At 36.2% G+C, this 25,060-nt stretch overlaps 1 protein-coding gene across 9 annotated transcripts; it reads right to left on the reverse strand.

Annotated features, from left to right (window-relative positions):
* Positions 1-10,058: 10,058 nt before the first annotated feature.
* Positions 10,059-16,837, reverse strand: LOC133782178 (uncharacterized). Of its 9 annotated transcripts, none has more exons than XR_009870366.1 (6): positions 16,478-16,837; positions 16,241-16,350; positions 15,886-16,023; positions 15,492-15,530; positions 11,096-11,208; positions 10,059-10,286 (listed from the first exon to the last, which is right to left on the reverse strand). XR_009870366.1 is itself a non-coding variant. In XM_062221391.1 (6 exons), exons 3-6 carry the CDS (start codon positions 15,982-15,984, stop codon positions 10,233-10,235), a joined length of 312 nt encoding a protein of 103 aa, XP_062077375.1. In that variant the 5' UTR covers positions 15,985-16,023; positions 16,241-16,350; positions 16,478-16,836; the 3' UTR covers positions 10,059-10,232. The 9 variants fall into 9 exon arrangements, 3 of the variants coding, with proteins under 3 accessions (XP_062077375.1, XP_062077376.1, XP_062077377.1); XR_009870365.1 differs by having other exon boundaries at positions 15,492-15,588; XR_009870363.1 differs by having other exon boundaries at positions 11,096-11,215; positions 15,492-15,588.
* Positions 16,838-25,060: the final 8,223 nt, after the last annotated feature.

The raw sequence follows: 25,060 nt of genomic DNA on the forward strand, positions 1-25,060 counted from the left end.
GGGTGTCCTGCGCATCACATTTTCTAAAGAAAGATGCACGCATTTGGTGGGATTTCGTAATGCAAACTAGAGATGGGACAGGCATGACCTGGGTCAAATTCGTAAAAGTTTTCAATTAGAAATACTACAATGCCACAATTCTGGAAGCAAAGGTGGATGAGTTCGTAACTTTAACTCAAGGAAATTCTACAATACCAGAATATGCAATGAAATTTGATCAATTGGAAAAGTTTGCAAAGGATATGGTGCCTACGGAGACCCTAAGGATTCAATGATTCATGAGAGGGTTGAAGACAATGATTTCTAGAGACAGAAAATTAACCACGATGGGAGTTACGACATATGCGGAGATATTTGAATGTTTGCTCAAATCAGAATGCATGGAGGAATGAATTTGGATGAAAAATGATGCTAGGAGGGAGGTCAGGAAAGGAAATTATGGGTATGGAGATAAGAGAAAGGCTCAGGATAACAAAAGCCATGAAAGGAATAAGAAACAGAAATGAGCAAAGAGCGACAGTCAAAATCCCAATACTGAGGTGGGAAATTGTCCGAAGTCCAACCGCAAGCATTACGAGAAATTCCAATCTAAAACACAAGCCTGCTAGAAGTGTGGTCAAGAGAGTTATATAAAGAAAAAATGTCCTCAAATGCAAGCTAAGAACGAGGGACAAAAGAAGAATGACAACTTGGTACTGGCTCGAGTGTTCGCACTAACTCAAGGCGAAGTGAAGGCCAGCTATACTGTGGCAACAGGTCAGATTTCTATTCCTAGTACACTTTGTACAGTTTTATTTGATTATGGAGCTACATATTCATTTATTTCTATTACAATGGTTGCTAGAGTAGGAGTACTTTGTGAAACTTTTAGTGAGGATTTTTCTATTGCATTACCATCATGAGAGGTGACGTTGTCAACCAAGTGATTACGGTCTGTTCCAATCATGATTAAGGGTAAGAAGGAGAGAAAGAAAGAGAGAAGGCTGAGGAGGTGGAGGTTTTGCTCGAGGGCTCGAGATTTTCGTGAAGAAAACGAATAAAGGTTGAAGGTAAAATGTTGCTTTATGGTTTAGTCTTTAAGTTCATTCTATTCTTGTTCTTTCAATGGTTATTGGATAAACATGATTCTTGTCTAAGGTTCCTAATCTCTAAGGTGGTCGTGCTTCATATTGGTTCGGCCTACACATGTACTTAAGGTATTATTATGGGTATTTTTGAAGGTTGTTTGCTGTTGGTATTAGGGTAAGTTTGATTTATGGGAATGTGATATTTATGATTAAAGAAATAAGGCTACTTGTTGCATGGCTCATGCAAAGGGGTTCTTGGGCGTGTAACTTACCTATTTAAGCATGTTATGGTCTAAATAAGGTTATTGTTATTTTGTGGATAGGCTTTGATCGTTAAATGAGATCACGTTCTCCTTTTTCAAAGACTTCACACACACACCATGGTAATGTTTATGGGATGCATGTTGCATGCTTTATGTATCAGGCATGTACTTGGGAAGGTAAAAGGTAGACAAATGTGGCCATAAATTTACCATGGAGGTCGTAGAGAGGACCATGAGAGTTTCCTCGTAGTAATCTCTCCCATTTACATGCGTAGTGCACACACAGGTTTGGCTAAATGAGGTTTGCTTTATGTTGATGTTTAGTTTGATTCTCCTTACTGGGATTTAGTTCACCCCTTTTTTTCTCTCCACAGGCAAGACTTGAATATGTACTGACATGGTGAGTGGGGACCATTCCAATAAAGTGTATGTGCTTTGTGAGGGGACCGCATGGATGACAACGATCTTAAGAATACCATATTTTATTATTAGTTTTCTGATATACAATTATTTTAAAATGGGACGTTTTTATTTCATAGCATGTTTTTTCTTTTTCTTTTACGTAACTCAGCTCCGGAGTATTAATAAAGACTACTTTCTTTTGCATTTAAAATGTTTAGCTTAACTAAAAATATGTGTTTCTTTGTCTTGTTTTAATTCTATTATTAGACAGAATGTTTTGCTCTAAAGTGTTGGTTGTTTCTCTTGTGTTTATTGGTGTTTTGTCTTTATTTTTTTTCTTTTTCATTTTTTTTTCTAATAAAAAATATATATGCATAAATTGACAAAATCACTAAAACGGTGGGCATTATTTTTCGCCTTATCATTTATTTTTTAATTATTTTTTCATTTTATTTGATTTGAAGTGTCCTATTTTCATGGGATTGGCCTCTTTTTGGAAACTATTAATTCAATTGCAAAATTATAATGTTTGTTTCCCTTTTATTCTTTTCAGGTAAGTCAAAGGTAAGGAAAGGTTATTTTTTATTTTCTGATATTGTGGGAGTTATTGAATTAATTGAAAATCTGGTTTAGGTAACTTCCCACTTTCCCTTTCTATTCCTTCTCTTTATATTTACCCAAACCCACGATCTAATCCTCTCACTCACACTCTCTTCAATTTTTTTCCCCTCTTAATTTTCTCTCTACGTGTGTGAGTTCCTCTCTAGGGTTTTCAAAGTTTCAAGCTTTTAATGAAAAAAATTAAGAATGCCCAAGGTGGTTCGAAGAGGCATGTTCGTGGTTCCCCATATGTCCCAGCTTCTCCTTCGACTGCTCTTCCTACTCCAGCAACCGCAGCTCCAATGCAGGTTCCTGCTCCTGCAAAACATTTTGGGAAATAAAAAATCCAAGCGAGAAAAAAGACATTCACTCTGAATTCCCCACCTGAGATAGCTTCTCCAATTGCCTCAACCACCCCTGGTCTTAGTGGTCATGATGAAATTCTTTCATCTGAAAAATCTTTGTCCAAGTTTTCTTCTTCTCGGAAGGGAGGTTCCTCAAGAACATTCTCTGAAAGGGCCATTGTTCCTATGCCAATGGTGAGTTCTAGAACACGTTCTCGGACCTCCACTCAGAAGCAAACTGAGGTGCTTCGTCCCCATGGTGTTCCCAAAGTCAAGGAAGTTGGTTCTTCCTCTCGGGTGAAAATTTTCAAAAATCACCCCCCCTTCTGCATCTCCTTCAGAATCTGATTTAGAAGAAGAAACTGAGAATTTGGAACAAGAATCAGAGGTTGAATCTGATCCTAGAGAAAAATTTCAAGAAAAAGTAAAATCTTTGGGAGATTTTGGTTCTGAAAGTGCTGCATCAGAAGAGGAACTTGCTGTTACAGAACCTGTTGCTGTTGTTACGAAACCTGCTGCTCAAGGCAAAAGCAAAGGAAAATGTCCCTTGGCTCCTCCAAAGTCTACTCTTCCTATGAAACGGAAAAGACCATTTGGTATCTCTCTTGAAAACTTCAAACCTCATTCACATTATTTTTGCTATAATAAGCATGAGAGAGATATGAAATTTTATGAGGCAAGAAACTTTATTGTTGAAAAGAATTATAATGTGATTGCTCATAAACCGTTTGGAGTTGTTAGTTTGTTAAAAGAAAGGCAGTGGATGGACACTTTGATTGGTTTTACTGGCTATGTTGATCGAGCTGTGAAGGAATTCTATGCCAACATCACCGATGAGTGCCTAGATGAAAACTCCTTCATGTTTGGCAAAGTGTATGTGCGTGGTTACTTGTATTTCTTTACAATGAATGATGTGGCTGAAGTTCTTCAATTACCAATCAGGGTGGAGCCATCTGATGTCATGTTTGGTCATCATGAACTATATTATAGAACTCACTGGAGACAAGGTTGTCGAGCTCACTGATGTTATGCACATCTTTCAACTCACTTATCAACATGCAGTGCTTATGAGGTTTGCTTTGTCCAATTGGTTTCCTTGCTCCAATTTGGTAAATGTTTCTAATGACCTTGCCTTTTGATTATACAAAATCTCTACTGGTGATCAAGCTGATTTGGCTAATCTTATTTGGGAACAAATTATGTCTTTTAGAAAGGGTAAAAAGCCCAAACTTAACCTTTTTCTTCCCAATTTGATTTATAAGATCTTATCTTCTCAAAGGGAATGGATTCTTGACAATGAATCAATTGAGCCTCCCACTGTTGGTCAAACATTCAAAATCTCAGAAAAACCCTCTCAAGGAAAGTCTTCCAAGAGAATCGGGTCGTTCTGCTTCTCTTGGAGTACCAGATGCTTCACCTGCTACCACTGATTCAAATTCTGCACCTGCAAAACTGGCAGAAGTCAATGCTCGTTTGGCTAGGATGGAGAATGGTCAAGGAAAACTTCTAAGGAAGATGGACAGCATCATGAATTACTTTCAAAGTGGCTAGGATAGTTGGTTGAATTAATGTTTATGTTTATGCCTATGTTGAAATTTAATGTCATTTTTTTATTGTCTTTTGTTGTTTTTGGCTCCTTTGATAGAAAAAAAAAGGGAGTAGTATTATTTTGGGATTAGAACTTTGGACCCTATATTCAGGGGGAGTTGTTTGTGTTGAGGTTTTGTTGAACTTTTTTCGTTTAAAAAGTTATCATGTTTTTTTTTGTTATATGTGTTAGTAAGCTTTCATGTACGGGGAGTATTTTTATACTCTCATTTTTGGTTCTAACACTTTGTTTTGCAGATTCATCCTTGTTTGTTTTCTTCAAAATATTTTGTCAATCAAAGTGCCAAAGGGAGAGATTGTTAATTCTATTTTTGGCATATTTAATTTGACTAAAATATTTTGTATTTTCTTATTATATTCGGATGTATATAAATATATATTATATGTTTTATTTGTTTTTAATAATAAGGATATAATTGATGAAAAAAATTTCTATATTAGGAAAGTTTTCCAAAAATAGTGTGGCTTTATTATTTTAAAATCAAATCTTTTTTAACTATCTTTTTCCAGTCGATTACCTCATTATATCTGACCATATAATTGAGTTTTATTGCATGATCAGGTTATAAAAGGGAAGTCTTGATTCCTACATCAAAGGATGGATTGTTACCATATATAGCTCACGATTATGTAGCTACAGAATCAAGAAATCTTGTCAAATTGAAGAATTCTTTTTATGAAAGTTTCCTTGTGGGCTTAAGTCAGTTTTGACCATGTATTAGTTGCCCAATATGAGTATAATGACTATAAATACTCATATTGGCTACTAGGTTTTAGTTACCTCTTTTTGTATTTCATTCTTATTTATAAAAGAGAGTCTTTGTTGTGTAGAGGTGAGTGAGTTCGACTCTACCTCTATTTTTGAGTCTTCAAACAGTTCTACAAAGGAGGAGAACAAAGTGCAAACCTTCAGGAGAATGTTCTTTAAGCCTTCGGGAGAAGGTGATTCAAGTCTTGCTTTGGGAGGAAGCAAGCACACTTCAAGCACATCGAAGGGAGTTCGTATTCTTGAAGGGTTAGCAAGGTTTATTTTTCAAGGTGGAATACATCAAGCTTGCGACATATAATAAGAGGGAGTCTATTTGTGAATAAGTCAAAAACTTTGTATTTTAAGATCTTATTTTTGAATCTTATCTCTGGGCGTGGCCCCGTGGACTAGTAGTAATCTGCAAGGATTGTTGATACCACATATAAAAACATTGTGTGTTTTTATTTTCTGCACTTTAATTCTTTTATGGTTTTCTGGTATGTAGTTACAGAACCTTGGTCGATATAGCTTATATGTTTATGTTGTTTGTCATATGAAGATTATGCTTATTATGGAAATGTCTATGTTATTTAAGTTTAAAGTTATGATGCAAAAACTAGTTTGTATTATGATTATTTGTTGCATTTTATGATTGTACTTCTTTACTGGGCTTTTAGCTCACCCCCTTTGTTCTCCCATTTCAGGTAGATGATAGGATTTTTGTTTGACACGCATGGTGATCTAGGGAGTTCCAAAGTTAAGGGTGTATGACGTGGGGAGCCTATGGACAAAAACGATCCAAGAACACCAAGGAAACATATTTGAGTTTTATTATGTTAATTTAAACTTCAATGAGATTTTTGTTATTTTTTTATGAACTCTATGAAGACACTTTATTTTATTATTTAAACAAAGGGAATTTTTCACTTATATACAACAAAAGTAAAGAATTTACTATAATAATATCACATATATTATTCACAAAATTATATACAATATATACCATTTTATTAAACATAATTATATATACACAATCTCACAAATTAAGCCACTTTCCTAATTTGTTTTATATATATATAACTTCTCATATTTAATATTATATGAATTCAATTAATAAATCAAATAGTAAATATATAATATTCAAATTATTATCTCAATTAAATGAGAAACCACAATTAACTGACGACAATTTATGAAATATTTGAATAACCATCTTCAGAAAATCTACTATAAATTATCTAAATAAAATTGTTTAATATGATAAACTAATATAGTGAAAAAAATAAACATAAAAGTATTTAGTATAAAAGTACACATTGAACAATGAATTAACAAAACGTTTATATAACTATAACATGTTATTCTAATGTATTATTTTATTTTTATTTTATTGATAAAGACTTAAAAAAAATATTCTATGTATAATTATAAACTATCCGTCTAACTAAAATATTTTTGTTTATTTTACTATACCACGATAAAAATAAATGAAACGGTGTTTAACAATAGCGTTATTGTCTAACATATACGATACTATTTATTTTATTAAAACATAATACACAAAAATGACAATTGTGTACATTTGCCACATCTACCAATTTAAAGTAAAAAATAACAATTAAAAAATAAACAAATCTATTTAAAGTACAATATATTCATTCAACATTGACAAAATAAACATAAATTTAAGTGTATATTCATAGCAAGAAATATTCATAAAAATAAATATAAACATAACTTTATATTTATAAAAAGGAAAAAAAAAGTTAACATAGAAAACAATCCAAAAAATGAAAAATGACATCATGAGCATAAACATAAAAGTAAACAAAATTGCTACTAATAATAACCAATATATTATTCAGTTTATAAAAATAATCAAACAATCACGTTAAAGAGTATCATTGGCGAGTCTCCTCGGGTTCAGACTCAACCTCCATCTCTTCTTCCTTCTCTGGCGAGTCTATGGAAAAAGTATCACCGACGCTCCTCATTGAGACCATCGGTTTGGAAGATGAAGAATAGAAATGGGTTTGAGTGTATGAGTTTTCGGTTGGGATTGGAGAGAATAAGAGGTTTGGGGTTTTTATTTTGAATTTGGGAAAATGTGCATTGTTTGGGGAAATGTATGTAACTTGTGTTTTATGGCAGATGTTCAATTCTTTTTTTAAATAAATCAAAAAGAGAAAAGATTTTAAAATGGCAAGTTTTAAATACATACCCTAATATCACGCTTCTCAATTAATTAGGTAATATTTGTATAAGAAATAATAAAGACAATTTTAGTAAATAAAATGAAAAATTGGTTAAGATTTGTATATATAAATGAAAATATATTAATTGTTGTTAATATAGTAATTAAAAATAATATTGTAAGGAATTGTGTAAAATCCCCTTAAACAAATAGACTCATACTACAAGTTTTTAATAAGGTCCCACTGAACTTTTTTGATAATTATTGGTATTTTTGCAAAGATAGTTGAGATAGAGCGTTTAACATTAAAGCTATTCATTATATGTATCGTACTTATCATTTTTATTTTTATTATTAATTAACTAATTATTTATTTGCGTGGCTATATAGTTATTATAAAATTAATTAGAAGGCTATAAATTAGAAAAAAATAGAATAAAAAAATAAGAAAGAAATGAAAAAAATAGAATGTGTGATTTGGAAAGATTTTAGAGTGCCACATCAACTTCTTAGGTATTTAATTATTTTTGTAGCCATATAATTATTAGAAAATAAATTAATATCTATAAATTAGAAAAACTTTACATTAAAGAAATATTAGCTAGATATTTATATTATTGATTTATTTTTCAATTATAGTAGATTTTAAAATTATTAATTATATATATGATACTTATTTTTTTTATATTTATTATTAATTAATTATTTAATTATTTTTGGGGCTATATAATTATTAAAAAGTTAATTAAATAGCTATAAATTAGAAAAAAATATAATTAAAAAATTAGACTGAGTGCTTTGGAGAGATTTTAGAGTGTCACCACTTTTTTGAGGTTTTTCTTGATATAAATATATATAGATTGTGAAGAAATCACATTGAATTTTTAAGAAAAAAAATTGGGTTACATTTATGTTTATTATAGTTATATATATATATATTAGAATAATAATAAAAGTATCAGTCCAAGGTTTTCGTTAACTAATTAATTGATAAAATAAAATTGATATTTGTATGTCCTCATATTTCACTCTGGGTCTTTTAGGCAGCTCGAGTACAGCTGGCTAGCCAAGGACAATACTAGATGATCCACGGATTGATATATCCTCTGCAAAGGCAGTGAGACTCCCTGGGCAAATAACGCGAGCTGATGAATATGGAGCAGTAGGACACGAGCTGGAGACGCATATAAAGCATAACGTCCTAGACGTAAGCTGCCGTTATGTCCAGGTCGGGGTACGCTGAAGATCTGCCATTTCCAGGAGCCTTTATAAACCTGGATACGTTATATATAAAACGTGCGTGATCAGACACCACATATCCGTTTATCCCTGAATTCTCGGACACGTAACATAAACGTGCATGATCAGACATCACATGTCTGATTATGCCACACGACCCATGATCAGTTTTACTTAATGATTAGACCATACCTTAATATATATTGTAATATTCGTCATTTGTACAAGACAGGTCACAGAAAGGATTTGTATTCACGTGTTGACCCCAACACCTGTCTTGAGATGGTTCTTCTATAAATACCAAGATCTTGGATAGGGAAAGGGGTTGGGTTTTTCTCTGTAATGCAAATACTCTGCCAAAATATAGAGAGATGTACAGTAATAATATCGACTCGTGGACTAGAGGGATTTTAGCCTCTGAACCACGTAAAAAGGAACGAGCGTTCTTAGTATCTCATTCCGAGCATCATTAAGAGTTATTATCCTTACTACGGTTTATCCTTAAGCACTAATTTAGTCCAGCTAATTACGTAATATACTGTTGGCAAAAAATCGCGTCAACACTTTGGTGCTTTTCATTGAGAGCTACAAATTAATGCTAGTGAAAAAGATTCAGAACAAAATTCATCATGGTGGTCACTCGTTCAAGGCACGGTAACGAAACAGATCAGCATGGTGGGCAGGAGGCGCACCATACCGCTATTTTCGACAAACAAAGCCCAGAGATTCACTGTGGTGGAGTTGGACAACATGCAGTTGAGAAGCCATCTAGCCAAGGCAAACAAGCAAATTGAAGAGGTCTTGGCTCCGCTACCCCCTCTTGCAACCGACGTTAACGTCAGAAAAAAGCAAGGCAGGACTCATAAGTCTCGCCGGGATAGCCAACCCAGGCCAAGTCGATCGGTTAGAACCTCAACCCCGAGTTCTGCTCCCATGCCACAAGATCACCAGGAAACCCCGTTTGACAACTTTCCCAGGGATCGTAAACGAGCCAGCCGGTTGGTCAGAACCTCGACTCCAAGTTGAGCACCACCATCAAGTGCACCCAGGAGTGCCCATGGAAACCCACGTAGAGGGTCAAGGGAAAACTCGCAAAGACGGCATGTCCCAACCGATCTCCCTGTACCGCAATCAGATCGCCAGACACAGGGAATCAGAAATGGTGGAGTAGAGCGACCGTGTGCTAATTTGGTCCGACCTGATGGGACGAGAATCGCCTCATCGATTAGATATCCTTCGTCTCCGATAAGGCATCCATCCCCACATCGTTCTGCTTGAGACATTCCTACCACTACTACAAAAAAGGTTTTTTAGGACTAGCATTGTGAGTCCTAAAAATTTTTTTAGAACTCGCGGGGTGCGAGCCCTCTATTTGAGAGCCTTAAAAACTGAGGTCTTTTAGGACTCACAACCAGATTAAAGTAATTTTTTAGGACTCAACCAGATTTTTAGGACTCGCTTTGCATGCCCTTAAAAGTAATTTTTTTAAAAAAAAATGCAGCTACAATTTTCATTTTGATTTAGAAAAAATATATCCCTTTGAGTGTCCAAAATGTATTATATATGTTAGATTTCTAAAATTTCAAAAGAAAATACAACAAAATTATTTTTTATTAATTACTCAAAAATATAATTTCAATTTTAGTCTACTTGGCTTAGAAAATCATATTACATGATAGTTTATACTACAATCAAATTCTATCATCACCAAATATTAAACAAGAAATGTATACAATATTAGTGAAATATATTTTTATTCTAAAAACTTCAGCTATCAATGTTGTCTAGTATTGTGCCAAAGAAATGCATCTCAATATACACCTGCACATTATAAAAAAGTTCTTTAATTAATAAAAACTTTCTCCACTAGAAATAAAAAGTTCTTAAAATGTTGACCACTAGAAATAAAAAAATAAGAGAGGTCCACACATTATTGATCAGTGTACATCCCTAGATCTACGGATAATGTATATCCAATTAATTTGGAGATCTATATAATAATTCAAACTTGTAAATAAGTAGACACACACAATCATTATATATATGTGTAATAGATGTGAGAATTAAACTATCAGTATAGGTATTCATATAGTCAAGCAGCAAACAATTTCTTGTTAGATAGTACTATTTCATAAAATTTTATTCATCCAGTACATAGAGGTATTTCAAAATAGTAGCAAACTACACCAAAATCAACAACAAAATAAATCATAAATCTACCATATTAATCCATTCAACTTAGTTAAAAAAATAGACCATAAATCAATCATATTAATCCATTCAAACCGGTTGTAAAATGCACCAAAATCCAGTCAAGAAATATACCAAAAACTAGTAGCAAAATACAAGTAGTAGCCATTAAAGAAGCAGCAAAATAGACTATAAACACACCAAAATCCAATCACAAAATACAATAAAATCAAGTCACAAAATACACCAAAAACCAGTAGTGAAACACAAGTATAAAGCCATTAAAGCATAAGCAAAATACACTTCATATGAATGTCAATTTAAAGTTATAATGCAACAAAGAAAGAATGTATGCAATTGTTTATCAAAAGAAAGAATCCAAACTACTAACTAATATCAAAGCCTAATATTGTCAATGAAAAACATCCAGCTTAGCTTACCATTCCAGAGAGATGATCATTAATGTAAGTCATTGACCTCAACATAGCATCAAGTGTATCTTTAGTGAGTTGAAACTTCACTTCCACTTCTCCTGAAGAAGATTTCGAATTGTCTTGTAGCTCCCAAAAGAAAAAAGAAAAAGTTTGAGCGTAAGATGAACAAGAAAAAAAAATCAGGAAAATGATGAGAGCCAACCATCTGAAAAGAATTTACAACCCAACATTTTAACTATGGGAAAAATCATTAAAATTACAAGCATTAATTAAATATAAAAAGGATATTGTATATGGTAAAATTCTGAACTATACATAACCACACTCAGTAACACTGTTATGTCATGTCAAACCTTAACAAGTTTCTAATATCCCAATCTAACCATTTGCTTCAATTCATAAAAACAATATCAATTTTAATGAGACTCTTGTTTGAAAGTGTTATCAGATCAGTTGATCACAGTTAAGAATGATCACAGCTATCTAATCATGTTTTTAGCTATAATATAAATAAATAGAACATATTTTAGGTAATACATAGATACAATTAAATAAATGATTAGATAGCTACTTCATTAATAATATAAGTGAGTTATTATATACATTATATGTGTAACTAATTCACTATGCAAATGCAGTAATCTACTCATCACTCAACCCAACCTAGCCTATTTACATAATCATACTAGTAATTTTTAATTCATAGACTATGAAAATTAGGCTATAAGTACCACATACTTAACAAAATATATATAGATTATTATATAAGCTCAAAGCCTAGCTATGGTATCAAATATACATACATATAGTCAGAGCCAGGTGATTGAATTTGGGATATGGCAGTCCCACCCTGACTCCTTAATTTAAAGAAGAAGAAAAAATATTGCTGTTGACCCAAGATTTGGCCAACTGACACGGAGTCAGAATATGCTTGATATGAATGAATATTTAGGGAAGAACGTAATGACCAAAAGCAATAACAACACGATATTTTTATAGTGGTTCGGTCTCAGGATCTGGTAATAACCTACGTCCACTTAGACTATTATTGATATGAGAACTAAAGGAGTGATCAAAGAACAAGGGTTCAGTGAGTTTCACTAACCTCTCAAGAACAATACAATATCACTAGGAGAATTACTATAGTCTCAAATGATTCAAAAGCCCCCCAAAAGTCCCTTCCTTGAGCTATATCTTGCTATTTATAGGCTCAAGGGGGATTACATAAAATCGTTACAGATATTCTTTCCTGAATAATCCGATACTCAGGAGATTGTGTGAGTTAAATTCGGGATTTACAAAGATCTTCTCATTAATGTTGCTTTGTATGCGGACCTATCGACCAGACTGGTCGCAGGTAAGACTAGGCTGCTTACTGCTTCTAATGCGTCTTCTGGTTGATACTCTAGCAGAACTTTTCCAGGTGTCAGCCACGTGTCCAGGGATCACTTGCCACGTCATCAATGCTAATTTTTTGGATAACAATTGCCATTCTATTTTAGCTTTAGTTAAAAAAAAATATGACTCAATAGATCTAGTGAGAATATTGATGATGTAGGATTATCAAATAAAACTTTTGTCTGGAATATTTTTTAGGATATGTGATAGGAACCAAATCTAGAGAAACACCAAACAAATAACATTAGCCTAAAATATGGAATATTATTGCTAAAATTGAAAGAAATACACACATATAAAGCACACCACAATTCACTGCACATTTCGTACCCCTTTTCTCACCCCACCCTTCCCCACATTTATATAATGTTCTAACAACCAAACTTACCCCTACTAACAATCTACCCATTCCACTAATGATAGTAGCATTATAGTTTTAACTCAATCTAACTCTTAATTCAATTCAATTAAAGTAAGTTATACATCTTTTATAACTAAGTTGCAAAGCAAGAAAGTGGTCAAATTGCCAAATGTCCCTGTTTTACTATGCTACAAAGTGTTTGATATTAATTTTTATATATATATATATGTGTGTTTAATTTAAAAACAAAACATAACCCCATAGATTTTAGAAGCGTTTTATCAGCTGGAAAACATTCGTTATAAACAAGAGCTCTCATTTATATATACTCATAAACTCTTAAACTTCAAATTCATACATAATATATACAAAAAACATCAATAGATCTCATTGAAGAGTTTTATCAATCATATGGTAGCTAATCTTAAAAAGAACTATATTTTCAATAATTCTAACATTTTATAAATTGCAAAATAAAAACAATAGCTTTATAACTATGATGAGAAATTTAGAAAGCATATATTATGATATTACAATCAAAGCATATCATAATTAAATGTATGTGATTTATCAAAATAAGAAATCATAAATGAAGAAAATGTTGCAATCCGCGAGCCCAAATTAAGCATGCATTTTCCATATTGTGCCTACTAGCTTTAATAAAATATAAAAATTAAGAAAATAAAATAAACATACGAAACAAAACTAAGTATAAAAAAATCTATAGAAAATCAGACAGCATATCCCCTAATTTACTGGCCTAGCCATCTGTCACAATCAACACCAACAAGTCAAACACATCAAACAACACACAGGTTTTCATCCATATATCATTGCTGCACACAAAATTCTCATAACCTACTTCACTAAGACATGCAAGTTTTCAACCTTCCGTTATCACCGCAACACACATAATTCCCAGAACCTACTTCACTACGGATGAATATCTAAGATATTCAAACTCCACTAAAATTATACAATTATTCAAAATTATAAGAGATTGAAATTTTTTAAAAATAAATCAAATACAACATACCACTTGCAATTAGCTACCAATCCGATGCTTTAAGACCATCAAAATTTTAACCTAAACATTATTATCAATATTATAAAAAAAGAAAAAAGGTCTGATGTTGACATTTATCCTTAAAAAGTTCACATAAGTATAATTTAAATAATAAATCATGTTGCACCACGGCACCAAAAACCAAGTTATGTGTTCAATCAACTTATTCTGCCCACTAATATTTGCTCATGATCAATCAAAATACCTCACAAACTGTCCAAACCACACACAAATCACTCTTGTAATCTTTGCTACAACATTGAAATTTATAGATCTATTCATATTAACAAGTGAGCCAAAATATAGATATTTATCAATCTAAGCATAAAGAATGTCTTGAAACATATTTGGGTAAGTTTGGATTCTCATTTCTCATTAATACACACAATACAAAACATAAGTCATTTTAACCCTCTAACTTTTTTAATGAAAAACATACAAAAAGGTTGATACAATAATTACAAGAGTCACCATCAATTTAATATACAATTGCCAACTGATTTTTTTATATATGAAACAACAAGACATAGAAATTATCATTATTTTATTCAATATGGTGTATTAGTATATTATAGGGATTAGTATATAATCAATTACTCAATAGTGATTCACAAATTATTAACCAAATTATTTCATATTATCTCAAACTAACTCTAAGAATGCATAACTTGGCATAATATCATAAAAACCTCAAAAGTCATGAAAATCAAATTAAGAGCAAAAGCAAATATCATGGATAGAAATATAAGAAGAAAAATATCGACTCTATATAATACAATTAAAAGACTTAACAATAAAAAAATAAATATAAAAAGAAGAACACTTGACAACAAAATGAGAAAGAAAAAATGAAAGTATTTTGACCAAAGAAAAACCAAAATATGAATTAGTGGAGGATGCCTTTATGCTTTGATATATGACTAATAAGACATCATTATCATAATGTCCTTTTCTTCGTGAATTGTAAAAAAAAATATTTATATAATATATATATGTATTGCATATAATTGATAAAAAATGAAATCACATATGCATATACTGACATACATAGATATAGGATAATAGTGGATTTCTAGACCCAAATATCTCTCATTTGCTAACACTTTTCCACTCAAGGCAGGGACACACACAAAAATGAAATCAATCATTGCATTTTTTTCATCATTATTTCCACATAATATATGATAAGCATATTTTTAGCTATAAATTTTGAATAAAAATAAATTAAATAATAATTAAATATAGAGGAAATAAGCAAAGCTTAGCTCATTATAATAAGTACATACACTATAACAATATTTATGTTCTATGATTAATGCAGTGCAAAAGTATTTCCAAGAAAAATGGGAAAACATGAAGCTATTGAATGGAAAAAATTATAAGGCCACGCATAATACCATGCTTCCTAATCTTTGAAGGGTTATACTCACATCACTCGTAGCAACACTATTTTTCTTGGCCTATATATATATTTTTAAAATACCCTGTACCTCTAGTAACAAATCCTTAATAAATTTCTAGGGAGCTCCAGAGCAAAGGCAACAAGAAAAAGATTGATCTGAGATCAGAAATAGTACCAGTTCCTCATCCCACCAGGCTTCCCAGCTCTCTTCTCCCTTAACTCCAATTCCACCAGGTTTTAGATAATGAGACAAAGGACTTTAACATGGATGACTTTAGTATGGGAAAATAGAACACTTAGGTTAATTGCAAAGACAACCTAAATGACTAAGGTCAAATGACTCAAATGCCAAAATTAAAGCAGAAAAAGACTGAAATATAGATGATGATTAAGATGAACCATATAAGTACCACCAAGGCAATGATAAGGATACAAGTATTTTGGAATAAATAGAATCTAAAGTGGATAAGATTCAATTAACTTCATTTGTTAATATCAGTTAAGATGGGTATCTTTGATTTTTCTTTTTTCAGTTTCAGTCTTTGCATTATTACAACAAGTAACCATACCTCATTTTTGTCATTGATGACAAATCCCCCGACCCCAACTTGGTGTGAAGCATTACTAGGAAGCATAGAAGGGCCCTCAGGAATCCAGTAAGTCAACATAATGTATCCTCGTTCAGCATGGTGGTATCCGAACCCCTCCTGTAACCAAATGATTTGTCTCAGAAATTTGACATCTCTATTAACACATAAATAAAAGAATAAGATATTCCAAAATTTGAAGCCAATATATTATATCATTCAGGTCATTTCTGGAAACTTATTGCAATGTATAGAAAGATAGGTTCAATTTTAGAACTCCAGATTCCTCTTATGTCAAAAATTGACAGTTTTTCAAATTGGGAAAGTTGACACTCACCTTCACAGCAATTGGAACAAACTCAGATCGTTCAACTGGTAGCTTAAGCCAAACTCTTTTGTCTCATTGAAGACTTTTATCAAACATATGGCAGCCACTCTCAATTTTTTCTTTATATGTATAAATATACACAAGTGTGAGAAAGAGTGTAGAATAAACACTTTGTTCATGACACTACATACCAATACACTACAAAAATTTTAGTTTCTTTGATTAAAGAAAAAGAAGAACGCATACCTATCGAGTCTCTGAGTCATCCAGCCCCAACGAGCCACCAAGCCTCCACGTCGTCCAGCCCCAACAAGCCCCCAAGCCTCCACATCCTGCCCAGCCCTTGCGCCGTCGAGCCTAGACTCGAGACCCCCCCACCCGCCATCGAGCCCAGCCCCCGAGCCACTAGTCGTTGCTGTCGAGCCCAGCCCCGACCCACCAATCGTTGCTGTCGAGCCCAGGCCCAGCCCCCTGCCGCCGAACAGCCCGACCCCAACCCCCTGCCACCGTCGACCATCATTCCCCGAGCCCCTGCCATCGTCGTTCGGGCCTAGCAGAGAGCATGCGAGAGAGAGAGAGGGAGAAAGGAAAGTATAAGGATCGGGTAGGGAGGGAGGGAGAAAGGGAATTGGCACTTATATATATATTATTTTATAAATAAAAATCAAATTATATTATTTAGATAAAAAAAATGTGATTATAAAAATCCCAATTTTATACTCCTAATACTATAAAAAATAATTTTAAAAATCACAACTATACAAATTTTATTTAGATAAAAAAAAAATGTGATTATAAAACTCCCAATTTTAAACTCCTAATACTAAATGAAATAATTTTAAAAATCACAACTATAAAAATTCTCTTCAAACTTATAATAATTGTTATTTGAAACTTCAACAGCTATTTAATTTAAATACTAGGTAAAGGTGCACTTTAGTTAACTTTATTTTAATAATATATTAATTAATTTTTATTAATATTTTTTTAATTTTCATATAAATTTTAAATAAATAAACAATATCATATATTATAAAAATTATAACTAGTAAATTGATATATTAATTTCATCAAAAAAAAATTTCATCAAAAAAAAATTGATATATTAAAATTATTTTACAATATTTTTCCAATAAATAAAACAACTTATTTTAAACTAATACTAATTTTATAAATATGTTAAACAATAAGTGGTTTTATGCTCTTTTACATAACAATTTTAAGGACTTGCTTTGGGAGTCCTTAATACTCTTTTATGACTCGCAAAGCAAGTCCTTAAAAGTCACCATTCCTAATTTTTCAGTCAGTTGTTTTTAGGACTCGCTACTCCCAAAGCAAGTCCTTAAAATTGTTAAGTAAAACACTCATATTTTAGCCTAGATTTTTTTAGGACTCACTTATTTTTTTAGGACACTCATTGCGAGTCCTAAAATGTATTTTTTCAGGACTCTTAATGAGTGTCCTAAAAACTCCATAAATATTTTTAAGGACTTGCATTTATGTGCGTGTCCTAAAAAAGTGTCCCGTAAAGGGTATTTTGTAGTAGTGTACCTACGGAAACAGCAGGAGGAATCCTCCTCCCGTTGCCCCTACTCATGCTCCGCGAGCACGCGGACATGTTCTGCATCCTCGTCCTTGCCTACAAGCTCTGAGTTTCTCTAATGGAAGCTATTGGACGGAGGGCTGTCGAAGTGATAGGACCGGTGTAGATTTGAGAAATCAGCTGAGTTCGGCGCAGAACCCTCAAGTTGATCTGTAGACCGATCTGCGAGATCGCCTAAACTCAAAAAGGAGAAATTCAGCTCGCGATGGAGTCAGTGGCACTCACCACGAGGGAAGTCCCTCCGAAGTACGTGATAACGGGAATGTCCCACCAAACCAAGCTCAAACTTGGAAGGACAATAACCCGCTAAACGTGTACGATTGAATGGGAGTTGTTGAACAGCCCCAGGGAACCAAGGACCCAACCCTCGAGAGGTTAGCCCAGATGGAGGAGCTGATGAAAAGAATCCTATCAAAGAAGGAAAAAGATGAATATGACTCGAGGGATGAGCTCGAGCTCTTCGCCCCTAACATCGCAGCAACACCATACCCCTCGGGTTTTAGGATGCCCCATTTATCAAATTTTGATGGAGATGGGAATCCGTCCAACCACTTGGGAATGTTCAATACTCTGATGATGGCCCATAACATCAGACCTAAGTTGAGGTGCTTGGTATTCCCTTCGACTCTGGTCGGACTGGCTAGGCAATGGTTCAAGCAATACAAAAAGCATTCTATCAGCTTGTGGAAGAGCATCTCCGCTAACTTCAAGAGGGCGTTTCGGGCTTCTCAGGCAACGCGGATGAAAGTTCTAGGCTTATGGTGATGAGAACAGGAATCCTTGTTGGGGGCGACCTATGGAAAGAAATCCATAGAAAGGGCGTCAATACCGTGGATGAGTTCATGAACAAGGCTCAAAGGTGGATCAACTTGGAAGAGGCGCGAGCTTCAGTCGCAGGAACCAGCCAAGTCCCTGCCCAGTCCGTTGGAACGGTAATGGACGTTGCAACTATGGCTCAAACCGTTACCCAGAATAACCATGGGAGAGGTAGCAAGAGGAAGGGAAGTGGTGAGGGCGGCCAGAACAGTTCAAAGAAAAACAAGCCCGTAGAGAAGTTCAAACCGATCTATGCGACTTATGCCGACCTCACGAATACTAGAGAGCGCATTTTCTTGGAAAATTCTGCCCTCCTTCCTTGGAAAAAGCCAGAGCCTCTAAAATATCAAAGGGCGAAGAAAGACCCTTCAAAATTTTGTCGATTCCACAATGACATTGGTCACAACACCGATGACTGTAGGCACTTGAAGGATGAGATGGAGAAACTAATCAAGGTTGGGCCTCTGGCTCAGTATGCCCGGAATTGAATCACTCCTAATTAGCTCGCTGGGAAAATTATTCAATCAGCTCCAGAAGCCCCCGCAAATCAGACCGAAGCTCAGGTGAATCAAGATACCCCTCCCCCGATAACAGGGGGAGAGATAACAACCATCTCCTGAGGCCCTCATCTGGCAGGCATGAGCAAAGGTGCCCAAAAGAGATATATCAATGAGCTGAGGTCTCACAATGGAGTTGAGTTCATCCTGGAGCAGTGTTTATCTAAGCAACAATGATTGGAGAAACAACCAATCAATTTTACTAAAGAAGATGCTAGTCATGTCCAGTTCTCGCATAGCGATCCTCTGGTCATAATCGTCCAGCTCGCCAATCGGAGAGTTAGGAGGACACTAATGGATAACGGGAGTTCTGTGAACCTGCTATTCAGGTCCACACTGGATAAAATGGGATTGTCTATGACCGAGCTAAAGGAAACCTCCATAATGCTGTATGGGTTTTCTGGTGAGGGATCGGCAGCTATCGAAATGATCGAGTTAGTGATAACCTTGGGTGAGAGGCCACAAACTGTTTCCAAGCTACTTGAGTTTGCGGCCGTCGATTGTCTAACTGCATACAATGTAATCTTGGGTGGACCCACGCTGATGGCATTCGAAGCCATACCTTTTGTCCGCCACCTTGTGATCAAATTCCCCTCATCTATGGGAATATGTACTATGTGAGGTGATCAGCATGCTCCCAGGGAATGCTATAGTATTTCCATGAAGGGAAAATCACAACCCGGGTAGCAAACGATGGTCGTGCAGGATGGAGGCAAGGAATCCTAGGAAATAAGAGCTGATCCTAGGATGGAAGAACCTCAGCAAGTCAGTGGCAGGGGAACCACCTCGAGTGATGATATCGATCCATGAATAGGCAAAGATAGGTCCAAGCTCCAGGCTATTGAAAAACTTGAAGAAGTAAACATTGATCCCAAAGATGCTTCGAGAGTGGTTAAGTTTGGGAAAAACATTAACGTTGAGAGAAAAGAGGAGCTGGTAAAATTTCTACAAGAAAATCTAGATGTTTTCGCCTGGTCTCATGAAGATATGGTAGGGATCATCCCGAGTGTCATCATGCATACCCTTAACGTGGACAAAAGCATGCCTGCGAAATCCCGGAAACAGAGGCGTCTGGGTACAACCTGAGCTGAGGCCCTGGAAGAAGAAGTAGCTCGACTATTAAAATGCGGTTTTATTCGCGAGGCTAAATACCTGATCTGGGTCGCCAATCATGTCCTGGTCCCAAAGCCAAATGGAAAATGGTGGACCTGCATCGATTTATCCAATTCAAACAAAGCCTGTCCCAAGGATTGGTTCCCATTGCCTAGGATTGACCAATTGGTGGATGCCATCGCGGGGCACGAGCTCATGTCCTTCATGGATGCGTACTCTAGATATAACTAGATCACTATGAACCCCATGGACCAATAACATACTAGCTTTATGACTCCAACCAATGTTTACTATTTTAAAGTCATGCCCTTCGGACTGAAGAACGCTGGGGCTACCTACCAGAGATTGGTCAATAGAATGTTCACTGACCAGATTGGGAAAAACATGGAAGTGTATGTTGATGATATGTTGGTCAAGTAAAAAACTGCCGATAACCATGTTCCCGATCTGAAGGAATGTTTTGAGATCATGAGGGGTATGGTATAAGGTTAAACCCCAGAAGTGTACTTTTGGAGTGGCATTAGGAAAATTTCTGGGGTTCATAGTCAACACCAGAGGGATCAGATCGCTACTAGATATGCCTTCACCCAGGTCACATAAAGATGTCCAGAGTGTGACAGGAAGAGTGGCAGCCCTTAATCGGTTTATTTCTAAGTCCACTAACAAGTGTTTTCCATTCTATAACTTTCTCCGAGGAAAAAAAAGTTTGAATGGACGGAGGAGTGTGAGCAGGCATATCGCGATCTAAAAAAACATTTGGCTGAGCCACCAGTATTTTCTAAGCCAACAGCGAGGGAACCCTTTTTCTTTATTTAGCTGTTACGGAAAACACAGCCAGTGTCGTGCTGGTCCAGGAACAGTACCGAGTTCAACAGCTAGTATACTATATAAGCAAAAGACTTCTTGGAGCTGAATCACGGTATCCCTTAATGGAAAAGATGGCGTTCTACCTTATTACGACCTCCAGGAAGCTTAGATCGTAATTCCAATCCCCTTCAATTCACGTCATGATCGATCAACCTTTAAGGCAGGTTTGGCAGAAACCTGAGGCATCGGGACGTCTATTGAAATGGGCAATCGAGCTCTGCCAATTCGAAATATTGTACTTACCATGGACTACGATCAAAAGCCAAGCCCTGGTTGATTTCATGGCTGAATGCACTGGATTCCAGGAGGAGCCTTTGAGAAACCAGTGCAGGAATTGTGGAGAATCTTCGTGGATGGCACATCTAACGAGAGCGGGTCCAGAGCAGGGATCATTTCGATATCTCCAGAAGGGCACCGTTTCCACTCCGTGCTATGGTTCAAGTTTGAGGCGTCCAACAACGAAGCCGAATACAAAGATTTATTGGCTAGGCTTAGAGTGTTGAAGGAGTTGAAGGCCAGGGCCGTCCAATGCTACAGTGATTCCCAGCTCGTGGTAAACCAAGTGTCTGGAGAATATCAAGCGCGAGGGACCAAGATGGCGGCTTACCTAGACAAAGTGAAGAAGGAGCTGTCCGAGTTTGAATATGGCCTAGTCGAGAAGATCCCTCGCGAGAAGAAGGCCAATGCTGACGCTTTGGCTAGACTCGCTACCTCCAAAGAAGCCGAGACTCTGAGCATAGTAGGTGGAATTCATGGAGAATCCGAGTGTGGCATAAAATATGATGGAGGTCGAGATGATCGATACTAGACCGACTTGGATGACTCCCATAATAGAGTATCGTACGACAGGGAAGTTACCTGATGAGCAAAAAGACACGAGGAGGATACTCTATCAAGCTCCAAGGTATGCAATCGTGGACGAGATGCTGCACCGACGTGGCCACTCCTTGCCTTTTCTGCGATGTCTTCTGCCAGAGGAGGCTGAAACTATTTTGCATGACGTGCATGAAGGCTTCTATGGGGATCACGCTGGGGGGGAAAACCTGGCCTAAAAAATATTTAGGCAGGGATATTATTGGCCCACTTTATCAAAGGTTTCCATCTCCTATGTCCAAAAGTGTGACAAGTGCCAATGATTTGCCATAGTCGCCCGAGCTCCACCAGTCGAGCTGAAAATGATATCATCCCCATGGCCATTCGCGGTGTGGGGAATCGATTTAATTGGAGCTTTGCCCACGGGAAAAGGAGGAGTTCGCTATGCGGTGGGGGCCATTGATTATTTCACGAAGTGGGCAAAAGCGGAGCCCCTTGCAAGAATCACCTCAAAAAGAGTCCTTGACTTTGTAGTCAAGATATTGTTTGCTAATTTGGACTGCCAAGAAAGATTGTATCAGATAATGGAACCCAGTTCAATAGTGACCTCTTCACAGAATTTGTGAGAGGCATGGCATAATTAAGAGTTTCTCTTCGGTGGCCTACCCGTAGGCCAAAGGGCAGGTCGAGGCCGTAAATAAAACCCTCAAAGCAAGCCTTAAGAAGAGGTTAAACGAGGCCAACAGAGTCTGGCCCGAGCAGCTCCCACAGGTACTTTGGGCGTACCAGACCTCCCACCGAACTTCTACGGGGCACACCCCGTTCTCCCTGACTTTCGGAAGTGAGGTCATCCTTCCCGTTGAAACAAAGATAACCATGCATAGGCTCCAGACCTTCAGTCAGGAATAGAATGATGAGTTGCTTAGCGCATCCCTCGACCTGATTGATGAAAAACAAGAAGATTCACAGCTACAGCTTGCACATTACCAACAAAAAATCACTCGTTATTTTAATTCAAAGGTCAAGAGGCATATCTTTTGTTTAGGCAACCTGGTACTCCGAAGGATCTTTTTGGTAGGCAAGGACTCCAAAGATGGTGATTTGGGTCTGAGCTGAGAAGGGCCCTATCAAACAGTGGAAGCAGTTCCACGGACCTGGAATGATATGCACCTAAAGAAGTATTATCAATGATCGTACCACCTGTTTATGTCAGGCTTAGTTATATAAGCCATTTAATTTAAGAAATAGAAGAATCATTGTGTATTTCTTGTGTCTTTATATGGTTTCATCTATGTGTTAGTTCGGATGATAGCATTGGTCTAAAGCAACCCAGAAAGTTCACTTTCTAATTACTTGGGGGGCATATAACCCGAGAAGGGGATTAAAACTTGGAAGTTAGTAAAATTGATTAACCAGTGTTTTTTCTAAAAAAACACGAGGTGTTAAAAAACTAACACGAACTAAGTTTTAAATTAAAAATCCTGGATATGACCAGGTCCAAAACTTGGAAGTTAGTAAAATTGATTAACCAGTGTTTTTTCTAAAAAATGCGAGGTGTCAAAAAAAACTAACACGAACTAAGTTTTAAACTAAAAATCATGGATACAACCAGGTCCAAAACTTGGTAGTTAGTAAAATTGATTAACCAGTTTTTTCTAAAATATGCAAGGTGTCAATAAAACTATCACAAACTAAGTTTTAATTAAATATCCTGGATACAACCATGTTCGAAACTTGGAAGTTAGAAAAATTTAAAGATCCAGTGGCTTCCTCAGAAGCTCGGGTAACGATAAAACCTAACGAAAACTAAGTTTGGAACATTCAAAATCCCCGATACAACCGGGTCCAAGGATTGATACCTAAAAGGTGGGATATAAATCAACACCAATTTTGGTTACAACCAAAATTAAAGTATCTATCTCGACCTAAGAGTCATTTCCTAAATATTTTAAATAAACAAGTCATGAAGCATAAGAAAAAATCAGGGAATAGATAAAAAGTAGATGCTGGAATTATAAATAAATTGTCTAGAGGAAAATAACCTCGAACCGAGCCAAAAACGGCAAATGTTTACAAAAATAACGTGTAAAAATAAACAAAGGAAAAAGAAAATTAAGCCCCTCCAGGGCGCTCTCAGAACGTCACCTCCTTGGTCTCCTGCCTGCCAGCGATGGAGGCTTCCCCAGTCTTGGACTGCTCTTGCTGTGCTCAGGCCTTGAACTTCTCAAGGTAGAGATCCCACACGTCAGAGGGAAAAAAGGAGAAGTTTCCATCTTGGTTGAAGGCCCAACAATGATATAGCATACTCTCCATGGAGGATATTGAGGCCGCCTTTTCCTCCTTAGTAGCAGCCTCCGTCTCCAACTGCTTGGCCTTGACCTCCGCGAGCTCGGCCTGCAAAGCAGCCAGGGAAACCTTCACAGCATGCTCGCCCTCTTGAGCCGCTATTAAGGCAGCCTTTGCAGCCTGCTCACCTTCTTGGGCCACCGTCAGGGCAGCTTTGGCGCTTAGTTCGCCTTGTTAAGCAGTTGTGAGGGTAGCTTGGGTAGCAGACAGGGCAGCCTGGAGATCGGCCTTAAGCTCTTCATTCCTAGCCCTGGCCTAAGCTATGCTACGGTGCTAAGCTAATATCACCTGCAACGAGTAAGAAAACAAGTTAGACGTGTACTGGAATATAATCAAAAGAGTGAGTTCGACTAAGAAAAGTGGACTTACTGTGAGGTTCATTCCCAGAGCTGAATCCATGACGTTCTCCGGGCTCCTCTCCTCAATCACCCTCAAATCCTTAGGATTGGCTTTGTAAAAATGCTCCACTGTATGGTTCGCAGTCTTATAGATGGTCCCCCGAAAGGTGTCTGGAATCTTCTCCAGGTCCTGAGCATTGACCGGAATGCGTATAGTGGTGGCAGGGACAATCAGAGCTGAGGGATCAACCTATGCTGCCTGATCCTGAGCAGGACCGGAAAGAAATTGGGGAGGAGGTGGAGGCGGACCCCTTTTGTCTTGAGCCACAGCAGCTGGATCTGTCGCGCTCTGGCCTTTACCCATAGCCGGGGATTT

The sequence above is a fragment of the Humulus lupulus genome, chromosome 6 (assembly GCF_963169125.1).
Source record: "Humulus lupulus chromosome 6, drHumLupu1.1, whole genome shotgun sequence".
Taxonomy (NCBI): domain Eukaryota; kingdom Viridiplantae; phylum Streptophyta; class Magnoliopsida; order Rosales; family Cannabaceae; genus Humulus; species Humulus lupulus.